We start from the raw sequence: 19439 nt of genomic DNA on the forward strand, positions 1-19439 counted from the left end.
CGTTGGTTTTGAGCTTAGTTTTGGGAGTAGCATTTTGTTAATTGATGCATCATTGTTGGAGTTGTGCACTTTTATAGTTAATTGAACCGAAAAAATGTAAAAATGACTGAATGATCAACTAGGTAAAAAATATTTCATGCACAAAATGAGTACAAGCTATGGCAGTCAGCAGCAAGAGAATATAAAAGTGGATGAGAAATTAAAAGGAAAAATAATGAGCCCTGCCAGCAAAGTGATTTATTAATACTTTTACGTGAAGCCCTGAGGTATAAATAAGACTACCAATGACTATACTCACTCTACGCAGAATTACACTGCATTACGAGGGCCAAGTAAACATTGCAAACCTAGTTTTAAATATGATTGATGTGAAACACCAGGACTCAAATAATTTAAAGAAATACTTAAGGAAAACTGAAAATGTAATTAGGAACAACTTTTTAAATCTTAAATATGTCATACAAGGAGAAGGATTGGAGAATTATTTTGGTAACTTAAACATGGCTTGTTCCTTATGGATTAGTCAGTGAGCACAAATCACCCAGCTATGGGTGCATCCAGCTCCACAGTTTTAAATCCATGGCAGTATTGAGTCAATATGTATGATGTGTTTAAAGCTGTACACCAGATGAAATATCGCTGGGAGATTTGTGCTGCCAGGACTAATCAGAAGTATCTCAGGCTGAAGCGATGTATGTGAGCCAGAATAACCATAGATTGAAAAAATTCAACTCACTGAGAGTGCATCCTATGGGGTTCTCTACCTTCTTCGCTGTATTCCTCATGGCATCATTTAAGATATGTGGATCATATCTGTTATTGGAATTTGTAAAGTTCAATGTTCATCCTAAGATTATAAGGAATATGATTTGGTTGCGGTCAAGTTACCACAAGGATTTTTTTTAATGTTATCATTGACAGGAAACAGAACCTGAATAAATGCACGTGCAGGACATTTGAGCCACCCGCATAACAAGCTGATGCCCTCTGCGTCTCACAAACAAGTACAAGTTAAAGGGGCCACAGCATCATTACCTTTTGTGGAAGCTTCCCAAAATTTCAAGAACAGGCGTCATTTCGATGGCTCTCCAGAAGGAGAAGAGAGGAATGAGCTAATGACTTTCTGTAACCTTTTTATAGACAGACAGACAAACAATCTTTCTGTAAATTCTGGATCATTTGAAGTTCTGAATCAGGAATGTTGACATTCAATGACAGCACATACGCAAAAGTTGGCACCAGAGTGAGCCAGCCGTGAAGCCATGCTGTTGTCGACTCCGAACATTAGACTACAGGTCCATAAAGGCACCACCCAGGCCATTAACATTAAATCTGTCTGAAAGAAGAAAACAAGGACAGGGGCCTACAGAGAAGCCCGACGTTTAGGAAAAAAATCTGTAGTGAAAAAGTACCAACCATTTGTGAAGCGGGGAGGTGGGTGGTCGAGTGTAGGTGCCTGGCTCTTCAGCACACAGCAAGAAGACAGGACAGACAGACATAATACTGATGGTTTGTGTTTCGGAGGACTGTTGTCACCATGGACAATGGCAATGATGGAAGGAAAACAAGAGGCTATTGAGACTACTACAGATATTGTTATGGGCTCTACCTCAATTTTGTTTTTTTATAACGGGAGATGACAGTCACTCTCGTGTCTGAAATCTCTGTCTTCATTGTAACAACCTAGCTCAATATTATAACAGTAACAATGACATCTATACCTTTTAATAAACAATGTTGTTGAGGGAATAAGAAGAAAAAAAAGAAGTGTACTAAAATGTGTATGCTCCTCTTACGCTGACAAATAAAGAACAACAACATGTATGTAAGGACAGTCAGCATAGTGGCTTTGTTAATTTTAAATTACAGTACATTCCATGCACCACATGTTTTACAATTTTACATACTTTACATGGTGTAGAAATATAAAACTGAATGTTCCTCGTTTACATATATACTCAAATCCTAAATCCTGAGCATCAAAGAAAACTGTGGCTGTGCAAGTGCACCACAGTACAAGTCCCACACCCCTACACATACTCCATAGACAATATAATATCGATTAGGAGGATTAAATGCTGAATGTTCTGCTCCTCAAACACAATATTGCCTTTTTTCTTCTTCCGCCTGTGCCCCACTGACAAACACATCCTAGACGCATATCTCTGCCACTGGATATAACATAAAACTGAATGACTGTCACTGATCACCTGGAATGGCTTTCATTTCATATCTCTGCCATTGTTTTGAAAGCAGATGCATCTTGACAACTCTTCATTGGAAATTAGGTAGAAAAACATATATACATAATATATTATATCTTTTACTTTCAGGCGTTGTAGATAGTTAATAAAATAGTTATGGGTGGTTTGTAAGTCTAGTGAGGGTTAGTCCCAGGCTGTACTTCTTATTTGTATGCATGAATACATGGTTAGCTGCAGGCTGGCTGCGCGCTCTAATCACATTATACGTACAGAGGGTTTCAACATATTCCAAAGTTTGTGTTTCCACTCTATACAAACAAGCATGGAAAAGGTTTAAAAACGGACAAATTTACATTCACTGCAAAAAAGCACAACCCAGGTGAGATGACACAATTCCAATGTTTGTACCAGGATTACATGTTTGTCCTCTTAAATATACAAATTGATCGGGGCTTAGAAAGCCGTGGTCTGGTGGACATTCTGCAGACAGGTGAGCAGCCGGTGGTAGGGACTTCCTGGAGAGGCCACCACTTCAAACACTGACTGGAAAGAGCGACGGTCCAGTTCCTCGTCTATCTGGTGTTTGTAAAAGTCTATTGCCACCAGGCAGAAAAGGTTAATGTCCACCTGCTCCGATTTACCCATTCTGCTGATGATGTGTGGAAAACTGTGGCAAAAGTTAAGGAAGATTAACATGTACAATCAAATATAAATATTTGCGAATGTATTCAGGTACTGTTCTTCATTATAGAAGGTCTAGGAATAAATTGAGGGATGGATACTTTAGATGGTTGTATGATATAACCACACATGCCTAAACAACACGGTCTAAACCACGACTACGTCTTTACCACGCATGCCTTTATGATGGTCTGCTGACTCCAGCAAGCCACCATGCCTGTCACTGAAGCCAATTCTAGTGGGTCGCAATTTGAGACCTACCTCATGCATATTAATGAGAATTGCGACCCACTAAAAATTGATATTTTGAGAACCAAACTATTAAGACAGGTCAGTTCTGGATCCGACCCAGTCGGCGCCTCGGCCGGAGCAACCGGCGGCGCCGCAGAGGGCCCTGCGCAAGGCGAGGGATCCGCCGACACCCCAGGAGGGGAAGGAGGAGGCGACGTCAGCGAGGCCTGCAAAGCCTCCGCGTAAGTCTCCATCTGGACTCTCGATGCCCCAAACACAGGGAAACGGTGGATAGGACGACACGCGGGGCCCACATCACCCACGGAGAGTCCACGCCCCCGGTAGGCCGAGAACCAGCCCCCAGGGACGAACTACGACACTTACCCACCGGGGAGCGACGCTCACGTGACATCGGAGAAAGGCGAGGATGACGACCACGGCCAGACCTGAAGCCGTACGCCGAAGCAGACCGAGGGGAGGACGTCGACCCGGAGAGACGCGCCAAGAGAAGTTTCATGCGGCGCTCCCGCCGCGACTTCGGCTTCAACTTTTGGCACGCCACACAATCCGAGGTGCCGTGATCCTTCCCCAAACACCACATGCAAATAAGGTGAGGGTCAGTCGCCGACATAAGACGCCCACAAAACGTGCAAGTTTTAAAGCCCGAAGGCATTCGCACACTGTTCCAACCATAAAACAATGGAAGAAAGGAGGGCCTTAAACAGGACCGCAGCAAGGAATGGATCCGAGTTGCACACGGAAAAGAAAAAAACTGAGGTGGGCGCGCCGGGGCGGGTCTTATGTGACCTCGCTGATGTCACATATGTGGACGACGCCTGGGCGGAGTTGCGTGATGTCGCCCCACCCCCGGCGCGCAGGGATGCTGTGGCAAAAAGTTTGCGGATCCAGTCTCATGCCTGGGGATAATTCTACGTGAAGGAATCTGCGGTTAGTAGTCTCTATCAGATACCAACCTATAGATTAAGCTATAAAATGCTACTGTAGAACCAGCTGCACAATCAGAAACCTTTGTGCTTACAATGAACTCTATGGAGGTACCACATCTGTTAGGGCTTTAATGACGTAAATAGCTGGTCATGGATGGAATACATTACCGTGATGCCCACAGAACGATGGGATTCCACCGGACCAACTATACCAAGCAAGTATTGAGTATAACAGATTTTTAAATGCCAATATGTCCTCCAGCTATAAGTCATAGTAAGGTAGACCAAATGACTCCAAAAGTAGGATGACCAGCCTCAGCCAATAAGACACCTTTCAATGCCTGGGTTAGGGTAAAGTAGGCTTCCATCATCAGCCAGGCAGGTCTTGAATCAGTGCAGGCTCACCAACAAGGATAGTACTTTGATAGCCCTAACATGTTCTCTGAGCTCTTGTGTTGCCAATGTCTTCAGTTTGAAAATGGCCGGATGGACCGCAGAATAACTCTGAGTTACTTATCTGTCAGCTAAACGTTGAGCTTTTCCTCAGTGTCAAGACAGTTTCTCCAACCCCTCTTGGCAGCCAAGTAGCATATCTTGCAGATAGAAAACATCAACAGGCCTTCCAAAGAGTCCTGGGCTTACTGCCAATCTTCACAGGGACCTGTGGCGGTAACAGAAGAACCAGAAACGTCCACGGTCCTGGCTAGGCATTTTCGAGTGGGAGTTGTAAATGTTCTTTTAAAGTCCACACAATGAAAAACCCTGGCTCAGGAGGGCTAGCTGATACCAATTCCAAAATTCCACTCAACTAGTGCATGGAAAATATTCCTTACCAGAAGGAAGGGTATAGCACAAAATGGCCAAAAAGAGTGTAAGTGGAGAGAGAAAGTTCAGACTTTATGAGTTCAGCCTTCATTTCTAGTTACCTGTAAACGAGGCACAAAAGCAAAGACTACAGGTGGATATAATACATATTGAGCTCAGAAAATTCCCGACATCTTGAGCAGGGGTATCTGGACATATCTGAGGAAAGTGTTGCCCAAGCTCTCAATACCGTTTTGGTCTTTCCTTTATTCTCTAGCAGACCGCTGTGAACAACATGAAGCAGATGCTTCATCTCATGTTGCCATCACCATACCTTTGCAGAGAGAATATTCATAAAGCATGTAATGTAATTTTATTTATATAGCGCTTACTACCCCAGAGGAGGCAAAGAGCTTTTTGGCGAGTAGCAAGCTACTCCGAAACAGAAAGGATTAGAGGTGGCTTAGTATAGGGAAATATAAATTGTTATTTTGAGTGGTTGATAGGTAAATCTGTTTTATTTTTTAATAGGATAAAGAAGGAATAGAGGAGGGAAGAGCCTATAAAGGGTTATTGGGGAGATCATAGTAGTAAAATGAGGTTTCGGTTGAGTCAAAGAGGAATAGCGAAGTGAAGAGTCTAGAAAGGGTAATATGGGAGATCATAGTAGTAAAAACACTTGGTTGTCCAATTGGTGAGTGCAGGGTTACACGCTGACCCCTCAACTGTGCTAATTCCTGAACGATGCGACCAAAGTGAGCACTCCAAAGCATCAAACAATTTGTTATATTAAGACCGACTTGTTACCTAAGTCTAAATTAATGTAACTTGTTGTAGTGTGCAGCTTCACCAAAGCTGCCACTGTGCTGCCTTTAAAACTCCTGTGCCTTATCAGGCACACATGGACTCTGTTCCACGAGACAAGTTTCTGCCCTCCTGGAGAGACAGGCCAATGACTCAGGGCCGGCGTTAGTGCTGGTGGCGCCCTGTGCGACAATTTTTGTTGCCCCCCCCCCCCCCCCCCCCCCATGACCACCTCCATCACGGATTCTCTCACTAGCACCCTTTAACAGTGACCAAGTCTCCATAACCACACTCTTTCAGATGCATTGAATTAGTTATATAGCGCCACTCATACCAGTGTAGGGTGTCCGAGCACTTTGAATCACACACACCAATCATACATGTGTAAATCAGTGTATAAGAAATGTTACATAAGCCAAAGGACTGAAAGTGTAGGAGTCACATGTCATCCATGCTGATAGGCAGTACAAACTCAGAGTCAAAAAAGAAACAGCATAGTTGGGAGTTTTCTTTAATAATAAGAATCGATTTCCAGCCAAATTAACCCTTTTTGCAACATTAATCAATGTTCTAATAATGTATACTTTGCAGTGGGTGCGCAGTTCTAGGATGAAAGTTAATAGCTCACTATTCTATATTAGGACTTTAAGTTATAAATTGCAAGTAACAAAAGGATGCCTCTTTTGAAAGCAGTAACCTGCTGATCTGTTTACATCATACGCACCCTGTAATCTACTTGGTACACGTTCTTTGCAGCAGGCATATTAACCCTCTGCACTAACTTCACCTAAGTCAAAACCTCAACTATATAAAATGCCGATCTCTCTCCAGGAACATAATTAATCACAGGAGTTATCTTGACATTTATGTGAGGCCTGGTAATTGCCGGGGGAAAGAAACGCTGCAGCAGATGCTTCAAAAACATAATAAACTTTCAAACACGGCGCCCCCAGAAGCCAGCACCCGGTGCGATGGCACCGGTCGCACAGCCCTAAAGCCGGCCCTGCAATGACTCTCAGGACGGAGAACAATGAGGGATTGCAGGCCAGGGAGATGTCACCTACCTCCCCTCCTGCAGGAAGCCACATAGAAGTTAGCTCCAACAGGCAGGCTTCAAAGGCGAAGCTGCCTTTGAAGGGCAGATGTATCACACTAGGGAGAAGGGCTGCCCCATTGTTTAGGCAGACAGGCTGGCACAGGGACTAGAGAGGGGAAACTGGTTGCCAAACTGGATTTCCCAAGGGCGTGTAGCTCTGAGGTAGCAACACTCCAAGGGTGGGCTAGTGAGGTCTGGGCACAGAGAGAGGGGTCTTGACATCGTGGGGGTGGGCAGAATTATGCATCCTGGGATAGCCAGATGCCACACTTAACAGGAAGTGGTAACAGGTTGGTGGGAACCTGTAAGCCCATTGTATACCAACTTTATCCTGCCCTGAGGACAGTTTCTGAGCATAAAGGGGGCACTCCTGGCAACCAGACCTCATATCTGGACTGACATGGAAGAAGGACCATAGTAGGACTGCCCTGCTGCACCGAGTGGACTGTAAAGAGAGGCTGCACCGAAAAAGACTGCACCTGCTGCACCAGGTGGCTAGCTAAGAGAGGGACTGTGTCTGCTGTGTCCTGCTCAGGGAGAACAAGTCACCAGAGCCTAGTCAAGTCAAGAGAACTCCAAGGGCCAGCTGACTGCCCCCTGTTTGCGGCACAGGGACACAACAGCTGAAGAAGCCTGCTGGGGCAAGTTGGTAGCCCAAAGTCTTAAAACTGCTACCACTGCAGCCCTGACGATCAAGACCCAACGCACAGAGTTGCATCCAAGTTCGAAGAGCCTGACAGTGCTGTTAGAGTTGCTGGGACCCTCCGAAGGCGACTTATCAACACAGGAAGGATTGGTCTGTGACTGCAACAACGGGTGCTTGGTAGTCCAGTGGCAACCAGGACCAGGAAGGACATTGTGGGATGTCCACACTGCAACCAGGACCCCCTGACCAACCAGGAATCCTTGCAGGAAGACCCCTGCCTAATGCATAGCATTCACAGCATCATTAGAGCATCTTCAGCATCCTTCAATCCTTGTATCAGGGCCACTCCATAGGAATCCACTGCAACACTGATAAAGTGGATGGAACTGCTGGAGGACTGCTTCTTCTGCAAAAGGAACTGTTCTTGAGGATTTTGAGGCTTGTTTGCAGTTGAGTGAAATTGCTTTGATGAACAAGTTACTTACCTTCGGAAACACCTTATCTGGTAGAGACTCTATCTAGCCATAGATTCCCCACCCCAGATGTAGATTAGCAAGCGTGTAAAACAAATACAACATGCACAGAACACACCGAACTGTATACAGGAGGAGCTGACAAACACTAGTTATGGACAACTGAGTGGATTTTGAATGCCTGGGCTCTGTAGCCACTCTCCCTGGTAGTAAGATCTGCACCTCTACACTACTGATTCAGCTGCGGTCAAAGGTCAGTTTCCCCACAGCTCAATGAACAGAAACATACATACTATTATCGATGGAGGTGGTATAGTGCTGGGGGAGAAAAAAACAGAACATTTATAGCTTGCCTGAAGATGTCAGTTCCACTGGGGGAGAAAACAGAAAAGGCATGAATAGCACAATGGAATTGGGGTTAACAGCTTTCCTTACATTGATCTGAGGGTCATGTCACTGCATGTGCAATGTCAAGGATTCCTGCTGCTCCACTCTCCCCCATTACAATGTAGTTAAAGAAGCCGTGCCCTTGTAAAACTGGTTCTGGTACATGAAAGGGAGTTCTTTCTTGGTCAGCTATTAATACAGCCTAATGCATACGACTATCCATTAATAGTCTGTTTTGTAACTGATTGCTTCTGTCATACAAGAAAAACCTACAAATAATTGGGTCTTCTAATGATACACAGCATCCTCAATCATTGAAACTGAGGACTATCTTATAGTCCTAGTGGTGCACTGCACCAGTCTGAAGGAAGGAAAAAAGCAGTTTTTAGTATGAGACAGAAATTTGAAGATGTACAGAATGAAGGAACGTCTTACAGTACAAGTTACTTACCTTCGGTAACGATGTATCTGGTAGACGATTCTAGCCGCAGATTCCTTAGCGTAGAATTATCCCCAGGCGTGAGACTGGACCCGGAAAACTTTCTTTGCCCCAGCATCTCTGCTCGCCGGGGGGCGGTACCACTTGACACCACCCTGACGTTGTCCGCGGGCGTGACGTCAGCGAGGTCACATAAGCCCCAACTCGGCGCGCTGACATCAGTTTTCTTCGGCGAACATTTTCGCGCCAGAACGCGGAGCTATCACAAACAAGACTGTGGAGAGTATGGGAACAGTGTGCGAAAAACCAGTGAAACAGAAAAGAGAGAAACGAAAGCTGAGGAACAGCACCAGTTGGAAATGTGCCAAGCACCAAGGCACAAACAACCATAGCGGTGAAAGCCATAGCAGCGAAATAACAGAGCACTGCTCTGAGGAACACTGTTGCAAGCTAAGGCGACAGCGTCCCAGGAGGCAGAAGAATGTGAAAAAGGGCACAGCAGAATAGAGAAGAGCTAGAGAAAGACTGCAACCACCATCCACAACAGTGAAGGGCAACAAGCCCGGAACAAAGGAGGAACACAATCCACCCCCAGACGACACCACCAAGGAAGGCCGTATCCCCTGAAAGGAGCGAAAAGGCCGAGGTACAGGCAAACAAAACCAAAAAAACTCAGAGGACGGCAAATGAAGCAGAACCCCAAGCAAGTAAAACGTAGAAGAGTAAAAGCAGGCCCCTACACCGGAGAAAAGGCAGGGTGGAGGGATGCAAAAGCACACTAGAACCAACCGACCATGTATCATAACGGAAGGGGTGGACAATGAAGCAGAACCAAGTATCCTGTCCGAGCAGAGCGAAGCGGAAACCCACAGGAGACCAACCACCCGGAGGGAGGCGAGTCTAGAAAACCACAGGAAAGGTCCTCGCAGAACGGGGAGGAAGGGCGGGACGTGAAGGAATCTGCGGCTAGAATCGTCTCTACCAGATACATTGTTACCGAAGGTAAGCAACTTGTACATCTGATAGAGACTACTTGCCGCAGATTACTTAACGTAGAATAGATACCCAAGCCATACCCAAAGGGGAGGAGGGCCTGCAAGAAAACCTCCCCAGTAGGAAGAAACACAGGGCCCCAGCAAGGCGAAGGGAAACCAGGATATCCCAAGCCCATGAAAGGTACAATGGCCACAAACCCCCGTAGGGACAGACAGCCGCAGAGGAGCACCCAGGAGGAAAGAACAACCCCAACTCCAGGGAGAAGAGGCAGAACCGGAGGCAGAGTCCGCCGTAGGAAAACACACAGCGACAGAGGACAGCCGAACAGGCATCAGTCGCAAGGAAGCAGACAAGGCAGGAACGGCCCACAGCCAAGGAACGCAGGCATAAGAAGAAAGGCACAGGTGCGCAAAGCCCCAGCAGAACAAGAGGCAGGGGCACAAGGTATCACAAAAAGGGCCATGGCGGTGGGCCAGCACAAACAGGCGTGCACAGCCAACAACAGACAGCACCATGGAGCAGTGCACCTAGAACAAGCCAGGCGGAAGCCGAGGGCAGAGGCCAGGAAATGCAGAACAAGCCCCAAAGGAGGATCGTACAATAGACACGCACCGACCCATGAAGAGAAATGGAACCAGCCATAAGAGAAAAAGGGGAAGACACGGAGGACGGACCAGCCCGTCAACCAGAACACAGGAAAGCCAGGAGAAACCCAGCCCCCCTGGAACACCAGACAGAGGACCAGGCCGAAACGCCGGACAGGAAGGCGGAAACGCCACAACACGACACCATAGACAGCATGTCAACGATGAAGCGAACACTGAGAATTACGGAACCTGGAGCAGCGCCAGCCGCGCCCGGACAAGATACAAGAGACCGCACTAGCAGTATACAGTGATGCCAAGAAGTCAGGGAACCCGAAAAAGGGGCAACCATACCTCCCCAGCGCAAGACATAGCTATGCAATAGTTACAAGTACCCCACATAGGGTACGATACGTCCCACTAAAACATGGGCACACCTGTTAGGGAAAAACCCGCAGCAGAGGACCAGAACATACAATTGGGGTATGATACGTCCCAAGAAAACATGGGAACACCTCTTAGGGAAACAAACCTGCAGCAGAGGACAGAACAAAAAGGACCTGCAGATAGAACCACAGACGGCTTTACAATCAGCCAATCAAAAAACACACTGAAGGCCCAACCTGAGGACACATATGGGTGGGCCACAACCAAAGAAGCACAAATCCCAAAGGGGCTGTACCAGCAGCCAACAACACAAAGGGGTCAATTTAAGGACCCAAAGCCAAATTACGGAGGGGGAGTAGGAGGAGGAGGAGGAGGAGGAGGAGGAGGAGGAGGAGGAGGAGGAGGAGGACAGAGCCCCGCAAGGAGCCGCTAAATGGCAGCATCCGCATGGGTGTGAAATAAAAGCCCCCCCGTGAAATGGCAGGTCAACGAGACGCTCTCTCACATTTTCAGGAAAAACACTATCCCTCAGCCAAGCATGGCGACGGAGAGCTACTGAACTCGCCATTGTGCGGCCGAGGGCATCAGGGCCGAATGAAGAATAAACGCGGCAAGCTCCCAAGCCATCCATCACATGGCGTCATAGATCAGCATGAACACCGTCTGGAGAGGCAGAAGACAGAAGGGACTCCACAGAATCCCACAAGCTGGAAGTAGCCCTGGCCAACAAACAAAGCGTGTTGAGTGCTCGCAAAGCAGCACTAGAAGAAGCAAAGAGGTTCCCCAGGAGAATGGAGCGGGGCCGGCTCCGGGGTGGCGAAAGAACGCAGCGGAAAAGGCACCGACTCGACCTCCGACAAAGCAGCCACCTGCGTGGAGAGGCGAGAGGGACCTCGGGATACGCCCAGCCCCTAGCCAGCACCCACGGCGCCGCCAGGGTCGACAGTCGTCCGCGCCTGAGCGGCGTCAGCTCGGCTTCTGGCAAGGCCGCCACCTGCCCAGAAGACCGAGGGGGACTCGGGGGCGAGCCACGAGTCCCGGCGACCTCCCACGACACCACAGGGACCACCTCGGGGGGTTGCAGTGAGGCAGAAGGCCCGTGGGCCGAAGAGGGGAACCCCTTAGGGTCGCACCCCGACAACACCACACCTCCAGAGCCTGAAGCCGAACCTGTCGGCGCCGGGGCCGGAGTCGCCGTGGAAGGCCCCGCACGTGGCAAGAGATCTGCGGGCGTCCCAGGAGGAGGAGGGGCCAAGGAAGCCTGCACAGCCGCAGCATAGGCCTCCATTTGGGCCCTAGTCGCCCTGGCGCCAGGAAACGGCACGAGGTCGCATGTCCCGCGGTGAACTCGCGCCCTCTGCAGAGCGGGAACCAGGCCTCGGAGACAAGTTAAGAGACTTACCGATGCGCGAGCGATGTCCGAGGGGCCTCGGTGACGGGCGATACCGAAAGCGGAAGCGGCGATTCATGGACCCCTCCGCGGGGAACGGACGCAGGGACGACCCAGACCTGGACAACCGGGCTGAGAGGAGCTTCATCCGACGCTCCCGCTGGGACTTAGGCTTCAGATGCTGGCAAGTGTTGCAGTCCGTGGAATCATGCTGCTCGCCCAAACACCACATACAAATCGGATGGGGGTGACCGACATCTGACGCGCGCAAGACGAGAACGCTTTAAAGCCCGAAGGCATTCGCACACTGTCCCCCCACGCACAAGCGTGAAAAGAAGGCCTGAAAACAGGACAGGGACATGATCCGGATCCGCGTTGCACGCGGAAAAGAAGGAAACTGATGTCAGCGCGCCGGGGCGGGGGGGCTTATGTGACCTCGCTGACGTCACGCCTGCGGACGACGTCAGGGCGGAGTCGCATGGTACCGCCCCCCAGCACGCAGAGATGCTGTGGCAAAGAAAGTTTTCCGCGTCCAGTCTCACGCCTGGGGATAATTCTACGTTAAGGAATCTGTGGCTAGTAGTCCATCAGATAACTGAAATACATTGTCCACCAAATACACATGGAAAGGAGGTAAACAAAGGGAGTGTGCAAGTTTTGATTTTGTCATGTGTAGGAGTAGACTCAAAAATGGAAGAGCCCCGCTTTAAAAGCTCTGGGTTATAACTTCCTGGGCTTGAGATTTCTCACCAGAGAGAATAGTGCTGCCCATTTGGCTTTGCTTGTCGTGTGTACTCTTCTTGGCCATGCTACTGAGCTATGGACTGTGAGAAGTTGGCCTGATGTATGATGTCACTAGTTCTAGTGTACACCTTATATCAGTCCAAACAACCCTTATGGTGATTGGTTGTAAAGTCAACCTTATAGACCAGTTATCCTAGTGGTAGCATGGAGAAGAGCAGTCTTAGGCTAAACTCTGAATGGCATGTGAAGCCATCTGTGATACCATATATAATCCCTTGAATACCAAATGAAAGGACACCACAACAGATATATATATAAAATAAAGTGTATTTATTCTAGTCAAACCCTCAGCACTCTTTATGAGATTAGAGGTAAGTACAACACAGTCTTATTCAAGCATACATTAAGTCACACAGGTAAGTAATACAGTTAGGCCCTAGGGGCCACGCAAACCATATACTAAAGAAGTGGTATAAGGACCACTGTCACGGAAATAGGATAGGCCTAGGCCTAGGGAATCGCTGGGGCTACACTACACTACCAACAGTTAGGAAGTGGGAGGCCCACGGGATTCAGGTGCAGAGTGGAAACACTCACGCGTAATGCGTATAATCGATAGAAATAGTACAGTTCTGAAATAAGCAGTTTTAGGACACTTCTGGTATAGCTAGAAAGTCGAGACACGGAAACTAGACCCTAGGATAGTCACTACCCTTGTGAGCACCGAAGTACCCAAGTTACCTATCCCACGGGCTGCGGGTGCATAGGTGTGAACTTGCGTCAGGTTTCGTCGTGGACTTCTATGGATGCCTGAAGGAAAGTTGCTGACAGGCTGTCAGTGCAGAGTGTCCGGTGGATCCCAAGGCCAGGATCAAGAAGGAAGGGTACCTGCAAGCAGAAGGGACAGAGTCTGGGTCACTAGCCAGTGACCACGTGGAACGAGGAAGGAACCAGGCGCTGTCGTGAAGATTGCAGGTGAAGAGGTGAAGCTTGTCGCAGCAGCCACGGGCACCAGGAGACGTCGAGGACGACCAGGACCAGGAGGCGAGCTGTCCCACGAAGGCTCTTGCTGTCGGCGGCGTCGAAGTCGAACTAGGACTCACCAAGCCTTGGCAAGCGGAACCCACAAAGAATGGAGGACTTGCTTCTGGTGCAGACCAGGAAGGTCTGGGGTGCTTCTCTTTTGCAGAGGAGCGGGAGCCAGTCTGGAGGAGCCAAACCAGCAGTGAAGATTCAAAGGTGTGTCGTCGCAAAGGCCGCTAGCCAACGGGCAAGCAACTGGACAGACGCGGCAAGCAGGAAAATGCAGAAGGGCCCCACGCAGGACTCGTGGAGTGTGGGGGGCTGATCTTCGGTGCAGATGGTGCACAACTTCGAGGGTACCTCAGAAGCTGCGCTGGAAGAGACTCGCCACTTTTCCCAGGTAGCCGGTCCCACGTCTCTCGTCGCCTCCACGGATCTCAGCTCGGCTGTGGATGTGGATCAGGGTCGGAGAAGTCTGGAAGTCAAGGCTCTGGTCAGGCTCTGCAGTCGGTCCCTCGTAGAACTTCAGCAAAGCAAAGGGTAAGTTTCTTGATGGTGCCTGTTTGCACAGGGTAGCCACTCCTTGGCCACAAGGGAGATTCTTCAGTCTTCTTCTTTCGTCGAATGTCGAAGGTCCAGAGTTTTTGTTCAAGTTGCAGGTTCAGGATAATCTAATTTAGCAGGGCCCAACTAGCTACTAATATACTGGGCTAGAAACTAATGCCTTTTAACTTATGACACTTGTCATGCTTTTTGCGAAGCACTATGGTCGTTATGGTATGCCCGTCATCTCCAGAAACTAATGCGTCAGTTAGGTTATGAGTAATATTGCTAATGACTATTCTTGGTATTAGTTTTAGGACTAGGTTTATGATAATCTTGCATATTTGAAGCATATGCTATGTTCTCTTATGCCCCCTGCTCACTACGCCTTTTTTCTAATATCATTACCAATAGGCCAATAGATTTTCCGTTTTATTTAGATTCATCACCAGTATGCTCGTCATTTCTAAAAATAAATGTGTTAGTTGAGAAATTATTACTATTGCCAATGACTATTCTTAGTATTATTTTTAGAATCAGGCCTCTGATAGCCTTTTACACTTATAGTCCTCGTACGCTTCTTGCTTATTACGTCGTTTTTAAATAATTCGACAGTTAGGTTTATAGAATTACTGTTTATTATAGATACATTATCAGCATGTCACACTTGAGAGTGTCCATCTAATGAATCTATGATATTGTGTTTAGTAAATTAAGCTTGCTAATAAGCACAGACATATTCTTAATACTCAATGCGGTTGGAATATATTTTTTCTTTGCTTTTCTGTTCTAGATTCTTTTTCTCACTCAATATAAGTGAGTCATTTCTATTTAATTCGACTAGACCTTTCCAGATTGAAAATTTATTGTATTCACTACGGACCCAGGATTCAATAGGTGAGAATATGGGCCCTTTATTAGTGATCCTATGTCTTCGTTTTTGAAAAAAAAAACATCTGTTACCAATCTGTAGTGCCTTATGGTTTTCTTGTTTCTTGGTTTTAGACATTTGGCCTCACCATATTATAGGTGAATGACTAGGTCCGCAGATACCACTGGATTGGGATTTGTCCATTTTGAAACAGCTGGTTTACTTTTAGTTCACATTTGATGCCAACTTTGGATTTAAAATCTCCATTGAGGTGAGAACCCTTTAAAATAACCTAGTGAACTCTTGATAAATTTAAGAGTTATTTTCTTCCCTCCCCTACTTGTTTTCAATTACTGGTGATATGCCTGTTGGAATATAATATAATATTCGCCCTCAGAAAACTTCATGTTGTCTTGAGCTTTGTCCCACATGGTATTCAGAGTATGCCACATTACTTAATATTGTTTAATTGGTTACAACACTTGCATAAGAGCGCTTATCAACTTTTTGGACTAATTTTTTATGTTTTCGTGTTCATGTCAATATGATTGTAATTGGTTTGAATTATTTCCTATTTGTCAATTGTTATATGTTTGTCTTAAATGCTTTGCTACACAAGTTATACATACTATTCGACTTTACAGGTATAAGATGTAAAACTGCTTTTTTGTTGTTGGGTCATCTATATGTAGGATATTTATGTTATGTTTTGTGGTAACTTTTATATTTGTGTTATCAATTGTTATGTGATAGTTATGTTGTTTTTTATTTTATTTTTATAATATTGCAGCCCTGATGAAGTTCCCACTGGCAGTGTAATGGGAACGAAACGCGTTGGCTGTGTGCCAGGTTTTTGAACCAAATTGTTGAATAAAAGGACTCTTACGAAGAATAAGCAATTTATTTCATCTCATTGACTCCGAATTGAGTGCACCTTCCAACTTCTTTATCTTTGGTCTCTATACAACACCCTTGGACGGCGGGTGTGGGAAGAGTTTGCACCACTTTAAAAATCAAAACGTTACACGGATTGGAAGTGCTTGACCTTGGTTTGCCGTTTGTTCTTTTCTGTTTAATATACTGGGCTAGTTTAATTTAATTTAATTTAATTGTGGGTTTATATAGCGCTAGAATCGACTCCCGGAGGAGTATCTCCGCGCTTCGACCGCTGGGGAACCCGTCCTGGCTCACCCCGAGAGATGGTCCCTAATGGGTATCTCTAAGGTGCGACCAAGCATCCCCGGCGGTCTGGGGGGGCCGTTGTGAAGATGAGGCAAGCTAATGCCCAGAGTTGCAGAGTGTGGTCCCTGACTGGAGTAGGCACCGAGGCGAGAATTATCGAGCCCGCTGACCCTGGTCCACAACCCTGCCGCGTCGGGAATCGAACCCTGGTCCCGGGCCGTCCTCTGCTTACGGGTCTGCCACCTCTAACCAGTGAGCCACACCTCTCCACTGTGGGCTGGGCTACCTGCAAGGTCCCTCCTATGGGTGGGACCAGGAAGGGGAGTGGCTACACCCCCTTTCCTTTGTCCAGTTTCGCGCCAGAGCTGGGGCTGGAGTGCCCCAGCACCGGTTTGAACTGGACTATGCATGGAGCACCTTGTGTGCCCCAGGCATGTCTCATTCCTTTCAGCCCTCCCTGCCCCAATACACTAAAGTCTGTCTGGGGAGGTACTAGCACCTCCCCAAGCAGGAAACCTATCGTCCAGGCCTCCCTGGCTGGGAGGGCTCCCAGCAGCAGGAGGTCAGACTCGTGTCTGTGGCAGCAGCATCCATTTTGTGATGCTGAGGCTTTGGTGAGAGTTAAACAGCAAAGTAGGATTTTAACATGTCTCTCCCTCTAGAAGGGAGGAATAATATCCTCATTACCAGAAATGGTATGGGGGTATTATTCCAAAGTGTTAGACACCTTACACGACATGTTTTGATAAAGCCAAACCATAGTTACCATAACCGTTTAAGATTATAAGGCACTTTAAGAGTATATGGTAGGCTATATCATAGAACAGCTATAAGGACATGGTTCCGAAAGCTGCAGACAGGCTCAGCTCATGCTAGAGCACCATCTCACATGTTACCAAGCACTCTGCCTCCAGGATTGTTAAGGCCTGCCATAGAAGTGGCTGATAGGTACACATGTGTCTATATTAAGGGTAGATATAGGTATACTATATCTAAGCAAGGGGTGATTACACAACCTTGCCCCAGCTGAGTGATCAGCCAGTTGTGTCTGATTGGAAGGCCAGACCAGGGGTGGCATAATACATGCTGCAGCCCCTGGGAGGCCTAGGGTACACCTATGCCCTGGGTACCTAGGGTACACTGTACAGGGTCCAATAACGTGATCCTTACCAATTGTGTATGTACCTAGGGTACATGGAGTCCATTTTAAAGAGAGAGCAGACAGCCTGAGACTCTGAATGGCAGGATCTCAGGCCAACTAAGTCGAAAAACCAGCTAGTCACTAGGCAAAAAGTTGGGGGTAACCATAGTCAGATATCCACCTTCCTACATGGACAGTTACTCAAAGATAGTAACTGCATGCTACACCAGATGGTATACCCCATGAGCTCATAATCAATGGTTGCTCTCTCTTCATGGTGAGGAGAAGTTTGATGTTTCTCCCTGCACCCGACGCCCCAATGCCTTCGGTGGCCCAACCAACATTGCCCTGGCATCCCCCAAGAACCTAACTTACCTCTTCAGCCGGTGTTCACCTTCAGGGAGCCTCCCTGCCTTAGCCTGAAGCCTCTTTTCCCAACCCGAGATCTCTTTTGAAATCCACAGGGTCCCCAACGTCGCCTTGGCACTCTGCACCCAGCCGCCCCTGTGCCGCTGGTGGTGTAGCTCCTGTGATGATTGTTGGCCCCTGCAGTGCTGATCCCAACCCCAAGAACTTTGCTCCCACAGCCAAGTGGCCTGCTCTCAAGCAGTTCCTGACCGAAGGCCCCCTTAGCCCCACTGACTAACATTGGGCCCCTGGAATCTGAACCCGGCCGCCCCAGTGCCGCTGGTGGTGCAACTTGAGTGCCTACTGGACCTTGGGGAACCCTGGTCCTAATCCCCAAAACTCCTACTCGTAAGTGGTTTACTTACCCGAGAACCGTTAACACTCTTTTCCCATAGGAACCAATGTTACTAGTTTTGTTCCTAAAAATGTCTGTTGACCTACCGTTTTGTATGAAGAGAAAGTAACTATGTTATAACTTAAGAATTGTCGTACTTAACTGTAATTGACAACCACCAGTGTATGATATCTCGGCATATCACCTCAAGTAAAGTAAAGTAATTGAAAAGTAATCCAAGAGTAATCAAAAGTAATCTTACTGTATTTTGAACTGTTTTACCTGTAATCAAGTCCAGTACAATTCACAATTGCATTTCTGTGTACAGCTTTGCATTTGAAAGTATTTATTGCTTGCCTGTGCCAAGTACTGCTTGGTTCTACAACATAAAATGTAAGTACATCGTTTTATACTTACCTAATTGGTCTAGATGCAGTCTCTGAGTGTGTGCCATCAGCCCTGATTGAGTGAATACAATAAATACCTAAGACACCCTCTTGATAAACCTAACTGTTCGCCCACACTACCACAAAGAGAGCTGTTATTACTTGTCTAATTTACCCTCTGCTATACCCCTGCGGACTCCCTGGACTCAGTGCACACTATACCTTACTTTGGTGTAGTATATACAGAGCCAGCTTCCTACAGTGGCGAACTGATCTAACCAAAGTTCTACCTAGTCTCGAAAGAGATCTTGCATCACCTCCGGATGAAGACCCCATTCCTGATCCGCTAAGAATCGACAGCTGAGTTATTCAGCTCTGGCGTTCAGAAAGCCTGCCAGATATTTAACCACCAGGGAAATGGTCTGATGTTCTAGCTATGGCCAATGACACACGGTCTCTTGACACAGGGCCCGCAACCATACCCCACCCTGTTAGTTGCAGTACCACATGGTGGTGGTACTGTCCTTGAACACCTGACCTAGCCTTCCCTTGATCAAAGGAAGAAAGACTTTTAACGTCAGTTGCTTCACTAGCAGCTCCAGCAGGTTGATAGGGAGCAGAGACTCAGCCAGAGACTAGAGTCCTCTGATCGATCCATCTCCCAGATGGATGCTCCACGAGCATGTGTTACCAGCAGGATGCATGAGGCCATGAGTCCCAGCAGCCTAAGAGTCCATC

General features: G+C 47.4%; 1 protein-coding gene across 2 annotated transcripts in view; it reads right to left on the reverse strand.

The window, feature by feature from the left end:
* Positions 1-1826: 1826 nt before the first annotated feature.
* Positions 1827-19439, reverse strand: part of HTT (huntingtin) — a 2065683-nt gene continuing 2048070 nt past the window's right edge. For both annotated transcript variants that reach the window (XM_085642500.1, XM_085642499.1), the window contains one exon: positions 1827-2871. In XM_085642500.1, coding sequence (XP_085498626.1) covers positions 2658-2871 — 214 coding nt within the window. In that variant the 3' untranslated portion in view covers positions 1827-2657. The remainder of the gene's footprint in view (positions 2872-19439) is intronic.

This window comes from Triturus cristatus, chromosome 2_2 (genome assembly GCF_964204655.1).
Source record: "Triturus cristatus chromosome 2_2, aTriCri1.1, whole genome shotgun sequence".
Lineage (NCBI taxonomy): Eukaryota > Metazoa > Chordata > Amphibia > Caudata > Salamandridae > Triturus > Triturus cristatus.